General features: G+C 45.3%; 1 protein-coding gene across 2 annotated transcripts; it reads right to left on the bottom strand.

Annotated features, from left to right (window-relative positions):
• Positions 1–6097, bottom strand: prr15l (proline rich 15 like). 2 transcript variants are annotated; one of them, XM_007904389.2, is made up of 2 exons: positions 6080–6097; positions 1–851 (listed from the first exon to the last, which is right to left on the bottom strand). In XM_007904389.2, exon 2 carries the CDS (start codon positions 780–782, stop codon positions 471–473), a length of 312 nt encoding a protein of 103 aa, XP_007902580.1. In that variant the 5' UTR covers positions 783–851; positions 6080–6097; the 3' UTR covers positions 1–470.
• Between the last annotated feature and the right edge of the window lie 4616 nt (positions 6098–10713).

The following is a 10713-nucleotide window of genomic DNA, read 5'->3' as shown; positions in this document are numbered from 1 at the left end:
CACGGTTTATGAGTTTTATTCCGTTGTCTTCTATTAATTCTAGAAAAAAAAAGTATTTTCTTTAACACATATATACAAAAAATTTCAAAAGAAAACAAATTTGCTTCCTATTACCGTATTTAACAAGAAACATATTTGACAAACATCGTCTTTTGAATTAAGACATTTCTGAAGACTGTTTTTTTTTTGCAATCCCAGGTTTGATCGCTCCGCTGTACAGCTTCGTCCAGAATGTTACTCCAGAAAAACTCTCATAAGTCTGATCTGTACAAGTCGTATAATCACCTAAAGTCATTTATCTGCCCCAAGTTCTGTTGAAGAGTTTATATTATTCTATGCAAGTTTGACATAACTCGTACTTTGCACACGTCATATTAAATGTATGGGCTCAACTGATACGACTTAATGTGAGGTTTTACCATATATTTACACAAGTATAAATATATTTAGATATTTTAAAAATGCAGAGTTCAGGTGTCTTGCCTCCCATTCTCGGAATCCTTAAAGAAATTGGGATTGTCAGATAAGTTGCATCGAACTTTCTTCTTCTCCCTGAAACGTCCAGAGTTTGAAACCCTCACGTGTTTGCCTTTGGTAGATTTGTCCACGAATTTCTCCAGTTTGGCAGCCAGTTCGTTCTCCGCAATGTTGGCATACGCCGACTCACTCTCCCCGTTCCCATTATCCACCGGAATCTGGTACAGGACTTTGGGGTTGGATTTCTTCTTCCTCATGAATGTCAATTTCCACCAACTCTGACTCTGAGTTGCGCTCTCACCCATCCTGAACCCCCCTCTCTACTCGCACACTCTCTCTCTCTCTCTCCTCCGCAAATCGCCCTCTCACTCGCTCTGAAAATAAAACGCAAATGGCATTCGTTACAAATGCTCAGCAATTTCACCGGATCTATGGCTATATCTGATCTATTTTAGTTTTATTTTAACTTGATTTTTTGTTAAATTTTAAAAAAACAACCCCCCCCACCCCCCACACACAACCCCCACCGCCCCCCACCCACACACACAAACATCACAAGCACCTTTTTTTTAAAAATTCAAAACCTGCTCACCTGAACTCTTGGGGAAGCCAAAAAAAAAGGGAAAGTGTGTGTGGGGCGGTGTGGTGGGGAGGGGGGGGGAGGCACACGGTCAGGTCATTGCTGTTTTTCTACGAGTTGTAAAAAGTCATTGAATCCTGGAACTTGCTTAGTCGGTTGTCTTGCGAATTGTGGCCGGACTGTTGTCTGGGGAGAAATGCTGAGGCACCTGTGGTTGGGTCGATGCTATGCTTCACCTGGTTTAGGTAGTTGGTCAGTGAGTTGCTTTCGCCAGCAGGATCTGGCTTGTTCCCCTGTGCCTCTGTACCTGTATGTGTGTGCTCTGCCAGGTTGTCTCTGGTGCAGGTGAATGGGGGTCAGATCAGCTGTCAAACTGACACACTCTCACCCAATAACCACACATTATGTCCCCTGAGCTGTAGCCATTGGGTGAGAGTCTGTCAATTTCAAAGAAGCCTCGCCTTTCCTCCTCCAAATCATTGAGCAGCTCATTCCACTGCCAGCTTCCCTGTGTGGGTGTGGTATTAACTTTTTTTGCCTGGAAATTGCTCTTTGAACCCCCCTCCCTCCCTCCTATCATCCCACACCTCTCCTCCCCACTCCCGCCATTGTGCAATTGTTGACTGTGTACCAGGAGCTGACTGGTGTATTTAACTCCATGCCACAGTCTCCCTCATTCACCTCCTTCAAGGCTCATCTCAAGACCCTCCACACTTACGGTCATCCTCCTACCCCCTCCCTTTCTGCCCTCCAACCCTCCTGACCCCAACCCCCCAGCTCAGGTCCAAATCCCTGGCTGTCCAGCGCCTTGGGACGTCCCCCTACATAAGAACATGAGAATTTGTTGGCCTTCCACCATCCGGGCAGTCTTTGTGTCCCAAAGATTGTATCCCGAGGTTTTATTTTCTAGCAGAAATCGATCTAATTTGTTCTTGAAACAAACCACACTTTCTGCTTCCACCGTCTCCCCCAAGAGCCTGTTTGTGACGTGAAAGGCTCCATCCAAATATAGTCTTTTGTTGTTGTTGCTGTATAGCAACAGATGCTGCCTAAGTGGACCCAACTCGGGTGCAGATCTGTAGGTGGGGCAGAGCCCAGAGCCTAGCCTTTCCCCTAGTCCAAAGTACAGCAAAGCTTACTACCTATTTACGTAGGTAAATTGCGACAGCAAGACATATCTGGGTGTGTTTAATGCAGCGCCGAGAATGTTGAATGGTCTCAAAGCACTTTACAGAGGTTCTGAAAAGCGTAGTGACTGGGAGGCAAACCTGGCAGCCAAATTGTGCAGATCAATATCAATGTCCCCCCAAGGACAGCCACTGCAGACCTGGAAGAACAGACCAGTCACTGGGGGCAGACAGTCACCCCCTCAGCTCCTGTTAACCCTGCAGCCAAAGTGGAGTAGATCCAACTGGACAAGCAGCGGGAAAGCTTGACAGACAGCGATATCAATGGCCAAGCTGCGCGGTTATAGCTGGTTAGACTCCAGCAGTTACCCCAACGCACACTCTGGGGGTCCCCAAGCCTTGGCTCTCGCCAACCTGCGCCTAATACTTTCCGGAATTAGATAAGCAGGAAGCGTCCCTCCAGGGAGAGAGAGAGAGAGAGAGAGAGAGAGTTCGCATTCCATTCCATTCCAACAATCTGTCTCTGGGATTTCCATGTGTAGGTGGGAGGGGGGAATTCTCAGCTTGGTTTGGAGACTCTGAAGCACGGGGATGGGTTTCTGTGTGTGAGAGACACCCGGCGACCAAAACAAAAATGATATTTGATAATAGCTTCATAAACGAGGCTTTTACCCAATTTCTGCAAATACTGTCTCCGATGCCCCTGAATCCATCCATCTTGGAAAGGAGTCTGTTACCCTCTAGGGTTCTTACTTAAGTGAGAGGACCTGGATTCGATTGCAGGGCGAATCATTGGGCAAGTTTCCTTACCCTTCCTGTCGTTTACCCAGCAGTAAGTAGGTATCTGGTTGTTAGTCGATTGGCGGATTGCTTTTCCGGGGGTAATAAACCCCTCAAACATAAATAATAATAACGTGGTCACTCAATCCACGACTGTTTGTGGGACGCTGCTGTGCGCAATTGGCCGCTGCATTTTGCCCACAAAATATTCAGTCAATTCACTTTACAGGATATTCTGTGAAGCGCATTGAGACGCCTCTAAGATGTGATAAGGCACTGTATCAAATGCAAGGATTATTATTACTATTATTATTATTACCCGAGTGCTGTAATATTCCTGCTCTTTGCTGGGAATTTCAACAATTTCCTTTCACTTGGTCATTCCCTCAATGTGACAACCTAATGTTTTTCTGCAGGTGCTGCTGGGCTGCAGTGGGGGCTTTACAAGTGATCTCAGCACCTTGTACCCAAGGGCGTGGGAAAATCAGTTGAGTTTCCCATTCCTGAGGCCTGAAATTCTATCCAGTAAAAGCCTGAAAGACCAATTTGTCTCAACATGTTTGATTGGTGTCGGCCTGGCTCAGTCGCCAGCCCTCTTTGCCTCGGAGTCAGGTCCCGCACAGTGACTTTGAGCTGAGAGAAATGTGGCAATGTTGAGGTGTTGTCCTTTGGAAGAGGGATTCAAGCGAGGTGCTGTCTGCCTGCTCAGGTGGATGTTATAGGACCAATTGCCCCATTCAAAAAGAGAAGGGAGTTTACCCAGTGTCCTAGTCAACAGTCGCCCAGATAAGATTGGTCATTTATTTCATGGCTGTTGAGTAACGTTGCTGCATCAAATTGGCAGCTGTGTCTACCTACAAATACACAGTCACTGCACTTTACACTTCTCCTTGCGTTGAGTCATTCCAATGATATGATAAGGTGCTGTATCAAATGCAAGGAGTATGGTTATGATTACGATTATGACAATGAAGCAAAATTTTGGAAAGTTATCAAATTGCATCTCAGTTTCGAAGAAATAATTCCAAACAAGTCAATTTTCCCAAATCCTGCACAAAGCTAAGTTTCAAGACAGTGGTTTTAAGATTAAGACTATAATAATAATAATCCTCGCATTGATAGAGTTCCTTATCATGTCTTTGAGATGTCGCAAAGTGCTTCACAGAATTGTGAATTAACTGTGTATTTTTGGGGGTGAAAAGGTGACCTTTTGAGCTACTGACTGCTCACAGTGACTTCCTCTGTGAAGCCTGCAACCAGCGGGTGAGTGAAAACACGATACGGTTCATTTCTGATACCCTTGTGTGTGAACAGCCTGATGATGCTCACGCTTACAGAGCACACAGTTGGGGGGGTGATACCGGAGCTGGTTTGCTACCTGTGAGGCTAACACCTCCCAGTCACGATGGGGAGAAAACTGAACAAGAAAGTCCATTAAAAAAAAACCTTCTACCTCAGAGAGAGCGGTTTGCTCACTCTACAGGAGTTGGGAACCTAAGCATTGTTTACGACTTGTGAATTGTTGGTTGACAGATGATTCGCTGAGGGGTAGACACGTTAACCACATGTGAAAAATACCTGAGCAGCAATCCTGATGAATTGCAGGTAGTGAATGACCGAAACCTGCCGTATATATGGGGCAGGAGGGACACACCAGGGCGAGTGTCACTGGCTGGATGCCAGGTTTCACCCAAATCGAACACACGCAGCAGGAAGTTCCTCCAAAGCAAATGTGGGAACAGAGTCCGAGACAGGGCGTAATCTACATTCCTTCCAGTCTTAATAATAGTTGCTTAGGAACACAAGAAAGTTATTATAGCAGCACAAGGGAAGCTTTCAAGTTAGTTAATGGCTGAGCAGAAAATCTCAAAGGTGAGACATTCATTCTTGTGCGTAATGTTTGGATTTTAAAGGCTCATTTGCCTCAGGGTGATTATAATAATAATATTTGCATTTGATATTGTGACTTATCATGCTGCATCGGCTCAAAGTGCTTTAGGGAGAGTGCTGTAATGTGCAGTGACTGCAATTTTAGACAAACACAGCAGATAATTTGCCACAAACAGCCATCAAGTGAATGACCAATTTTCTATCCAAGGGATTGACAGCCAGGAAACTGGAGGGGAAAAAAATTCCTTTTTCTCCTTGTGTAGCCATGGGATCTTTGACATCCACCTGTTACAGGCAAACAGGACCTCAGTACAAAGATTCCCCGAAGGACGGCATGTCTGACAATGCAGGGCTCCCTGCAGTTAATAATAACAATCCTTGCATTTCATATATACCACCTTATCACGTCTTTGGGACGTCTCCAAGCGCTTCACAGAATAAACTGTAAAGTGAATTGACTGAATATTTTGTGGGCGAAACGCGGCAGCCAACTGCGCACATCAGCGTCCCACAAACAGGTGGTTCGATTCCCAGGCAGGGCAAAACATTAGGCAAGTTTCCGTACGCCACCTGTCTATGTGATAAGGCACAATATCAAATGCAAGGGTTATTATTATTATTACATGTATGCAGATTTACCTCTTCGGATACCTACCTGATAGAACAGGGTTTGGAGGAAGCCGGCGGTGTGGGACTAAACTGTTTCAGAGAGCCAGTATGGACACAATATGCCAAATGTCTGTCGGGTGCTGCAAAATTCTATAATTATATAGCTAAAAATAGGCGTCTTTATAATCTCTAATCTCTAATAATGAGCCATTCAATTTGAGCAACGAAACATGCCTGTAGCATCCTTCACCGCCTGTACCTGTCCTTCCTGCTCACATCCAGTACCTGCCTCCAGGCTGTTGGTTTAATTCCATTATTAAAGTCATTGACCTAAAACAGTGATATTTTTCCACATGCCTCAAAGGCACTCTGCTTATATACATTATTTATCTGTATATACACTATATATAGTATATATGCACCTCAGAAATGACTATTTACACTTATACTGTACACTCCAAGGGTATATTTTGCATGTTTATATCATTATTCACCATCATAGATACATATACTGGACTCATACACAGACACTGGCACACACCATCACACACAAATATAGATACACACCACATTCATAGCCACACATTGTCATATGTGCACACATGTATGTACTTACACATACAAGCACGCCCTTCACGTCGGAAATACGTCCCAATGCAGGTTATGCTCGTGGGGTATACAAAGGGGCAGAGGAGATTTCTTTGGCCCATTTGCAAAACCCAGCAGTGAGGTGGATTTGTGGTAGAAACGGGAAGCAGCTACAGGGAATGAGGGCTCTGGTCTACACTGATCTATCGCTCAGCATCCTGGAGGCAGAGTTGTCTCACGGTGGACATGTCTATTTGCCAAAACCGCTCACGTGAGGATCTGGACTAAGCAGCTGGTGTTGAGTAAGCTTGGTATGTGACATTGGACTTGGACCTCTAGAATACCAAGGTGACTGGCAACATCACAAACTGTCCTCTATATAAACTCTCTATATAACCTTTCAGGAGTGATAACAAATGTCCACCAGATGTCCTGAGAGGAAACTCTGAGGCTTGGGATGGCAGCTGCTGACAGGCATTACCTCGAGGCTGAGTTCATTAACACAGGTTCATGTATCCAGGGCTTAGAATCCATCTCGATCGATATCCACTGGCTGAGTTGGCTCCAAGGTGATGTATTTGGCAATGTAATGTCAGCATCGAGTCAGTCCTCAGTGGCGGTCTGGGTGAACTGGCTCCTGAGCCAGGAGGGCCCAAGGAACTGCTGCCAGCCTGGCTCATCAGTAGGACTGGGAGAGGCAGACCAGTCACTGGGGGCAGGGATTCTCCCCACTCAGCTCCTGTTAACCCTGCAAGCCAACAAGTGGGGTGGACCTAGCTGGACAAGCAGCAGAAACCATGCAAGGCAGTGCTCTCAATGGCAAACTATGTCAAAGTCCAGCAGTACCCGACTGCTCACTCTGTGGGCATGCGCACCCCAAGCCTTAGCTCTTGTTAACCTGTACCTAATACTCCACAGGGTATGGCTGTGGCTCTCTGGGCAGAGAGAGCACCTCCCATTGTAGACATGGGGATGCGTATGTGTGGAACCCTCAGTCTGGTTGGATGCTCTAAAGCAGAGCTTTTTGCACTTTCTGCCTTTTGATGACGTTGGTGTTTGGATTACTGTGATCTTGGGATGAAGGGGTTAACGTCACGGCCAGCCGTGTGGCTGTGGCTCAGCTGTGTCTGTCTGATTGATAGGGGGTTGGGTGATACTCATACCGGGGAAACTGGTTACTCTGCCAGTTTCAGTCGACGTCTTTCAATTCCCACTCGCAGCAATCTGTCAGGTTCATAAAAATGAAAGCCCACGGAAACCGGAGAAAACCATTAATCAGAATAAGAATAATCCTTGTGTTGATATAACGCCGTATCATGCCGTCGAGACAGACGTCTAAAAGCACGTCACAGGAATTTACTGCAAAGTGGATTCACTCTGTATATTGTGGGTGAAACGTGGCAGTCAGTTTCAACCGGCAGCAGGGCCCACAAACAGCCTTGCACTTCTCATCTGACGGGCGGACACAGTGAGAAGCAGTAAATTTTTGAAGCTGTTTCTTCATCACCCGGTGATTGAATTCCCTTTTGAATTTGCTGACCACAATCTGTCTGCAACGGTCTCATCATTCCACATGGGTTCACCACTGACCCCGACATTGAGATTAAATCTGATCTATCTGTTCATCTTTAAAATTAAAAATAAAATTCAGACGCAGCTGGGATCAATTTAACAATATGATATTGCTCACAATGTTTAGTTTGAATGACTAAGTATGGAGTGCTGTAGCTCAGTGGTTAGAGCACTCGCTTTGCAAGCGAGAGACCTGAGTTCAATTCCAGGCAGAGGGCGAAACCTCGGGCAAGTTTCCTTACTCCACACAGAGCCTAATAATAATCCCTCCAAAACCAAAAACAATAATAAATTGGTCATTTTTAATCTACGACTGTTTGTGGGACATTGCTGTGCGCAATTGGCTGCCGCGTTCGCCCACAAATATACAGTCAATTCACTTTACAGCATATTCTGTGAGACCACAGAGACTGTGGCTTGTTGCTGAAAAAAAATAATTGTGGAAATAATAGCTGTACACGTGACGGGTCCTGAAATCAGGTTCCTGTCATTTAAATCCACTTGTTTTTCTTTCCGTAAAATATGCACGGGATCATTTAAATGATCACATTTTTCCCTGGTGCACCGATTCCATTTTGTAAATATTTTGTCCACAAAATACACAGTCAATTCCCTTTACAGTCTATCCTGTGAAGCGCTTTGAGACGTCTCAACGACATGATAAGGCGCGACAGCAAACGCAAGGACTATTGTCATTAAGATTATTCTTACGTCAATTACTATGTACGTCTCTTCAGACTTGAGGCCAGGAAGGGTTGGATCAATAGCCGGGTATGACAACATTTTTTATGTGTCTTTTCTTTTTCTTTGTATGATTTATTCTTCAAATGTTTTTAATACCTGAGAAACCAGTTGTCAATCCACATTAATTAGACATCTTTGTGAACTTCCAGTTAAAGTGAACACCCAAGTCCCCAGCCTTGTTTTTTTACATTCTGTGGTTTCCAAACCAGTTAGCAGGTTTGTGTTGGTTTACCTGTGTGTCAGGGAGGGGTTTAGATGGTGGAGGTGGGGGGGGGGGCAAAAGGAAAAGAGGTAAATTGCTCTAATATTGACAGTCTCCCCCACCCCCCCTCACCCATGGTGTTAGGTTGGTTGGGGAGTAATTAAGGTATTGAGGGAGAGAACATACCACCACTCTTTTGTGTTGCAATTCAGTGTCCCATCACATCATCGAGATGCCTCAAAGCGCTTCACGGGATTTACTGTAGAGTGGTGTGACTCGCGTGCGTTCCCTTTGCGCCCAGCAGTACCCCACGGACAAATAAGTGAGTGACCGATTTTATTGGATCTTAAAAGAAACAGCTTCAAGAACCGCACAAGGGAGATCCCCCTGAGGTCCGGGCCAACAGTCCCCAGGAACTTATCTATTCACCTCACGGCTGTTGGCGAAACATTGCTCAGCACAAACCGGCTGCTGGGTTCACCCACAAATACCGTCCCAGTAAAATCCAGTCAATTTGCAATATGCACAGCAATATCCACAAACAGCCATGAAGTGAATGACTGTGTTTAAACTGGGGGATCATCAGCCAGGACGCAGTGAGAGAGAAACTCCCTTCTCTTTTCCAATTAGTGCCGTGGGATCTTTGACATCCACCCGAATAGGCACAGCGGGACCTTGGTTTGACCCAGGAGGAAAGCAATCACTGATCGTGTAACGATCACTGATCATTAAATGCCATTTAATGATTAAGTGTTCTTGCTGAGTTCCTGCGCCATGGGTCATGTGGAGTCCGACTTGGCTGGGTTCAGTCAGAAAGAAGAGGGGTGTGTGTGTCTCTCTCTCTGCCTGAGCTCTCCTGGTTGTATAGTTTTAAACAGGTGTTCGTTACTCCTGCTGGATCCAGTGTCCAGGCTGATGATTTGAAAGGGGACACCAATTTATTTTAAAACCTCTCCAATAATTACAGAGTCAATTTGAAATGAGAGATAATTGCAGATTCTCTCGGGTTCCCTTGTCTCCTGGCGGGGGACGGGCGGGGGGCGGGCGGGCGGGGGGGGCGCTGGAAGGCTTGGACGGTGGCAAAGCAATGTTTCAGACACACAGCAAGGACACACGGATGAGGCCAGTAAAACTTCATTAATCCCAGGCTATCGTAACTAACGGATCTTTTGTGCAATTTTTTTTGCGGGTACCAGACAGCTTCTGTGACATTAATAATCCTTGCATTTGAAACAGCGTCTTTCACGTCAGGAGAACGTCTCAAAGCGCTTTAGAGGATAACCTGTAAAGTCACTATGTGTATTTTGTGGCCGATTTTGTCCAACTAACTAGTGGGGGCTGCCGGGTGAGGTGGTCAAGATTCAGGTCCTGAGTCTAATAATAATAATTAATGAATTCCAAGAAACCTCTCCCACAGCACAAAGCAGCACTTTCAGGATCAGTGAGTTGAAAAGCAGCTGATGTTGCGCAGGAGCTTTTCTCTCAGTTTGTTTCTAGACTCGGCCGATGCCACACTGATCACCTTACAGTATTCAAGCCTCGTTCGACGAGCTCCTCAGTGCGTCTGGGAGTAAACCTGACCCTCCGTCTGAGACGGGGAATGGGTTACACTCACCGTGTCACGTTCGGCTCTGGATTCAGTGTGTGTTACCGGAGACTTGGGCTTACTTTAGTTTAGTGACAATATTATTTTAGGAAATAATGGCAAATGCACCTTTATTTTCAGTGGTATATTTCCCTGATCAGAGTGCTTCTGTTAAATAATAATAATAATAAACCTTGCATTTGATATAACGCCTCGTTACGCCGTTGAGACATTTTAAAGGACTAATAATCCATTTTTTAAAAAAAAAGTGGTCACTCAATCCACGGCTGTTTGTGGGACGCTGCTGTGTGCAATTGGCTGCCGTGTTTCACCCACAAAATATACAGTCTTTCCACTTGGTTACGTTCAGTGAAGCGCTCGAAGACATGATAAGGAGCTAAATTAAAATGCAAGGGTTATTATTATAAATGAAGCCGTGTGTTTAACACAGATTGTTTGAAGTGCAACACTGCTTTATATTTACTCACTTGGCAGTTTGAATGGTTTCTGCAACACATTATTCACACAGGCTGTTTACGGGAATCTGGAGTATAACCCA

The sequence above is a fragment of the Callorhinchus milii genome, unplaced genomic scaffold (genome assembly GCF_018977255.1).
Source record: "Callorhinchus milii isolate IMCB2004 unplaced genomic scaffold, IMCB_Cmil_1.0 Scaffold23, whole genome shotgun sequence".
NCBI lineage: Eukaryota > Metazoa > Chordata > Chondrichthyes > Chimaeriformes > Callorhinchidae > Callorhinchus > Callorhinchus milii.
This window is presented reverse-complemented; position numbering and strand designations above follow the sequence as displayed.

Coding starts and splice junctions, on each gene's coding strand:
- prr15l (XM_007904389.2), bottom strand. CDS start 782: ATGGGTGAGAGCGCAACTCAGAGTCAGAGTTGGTGGAAATTGACATTC.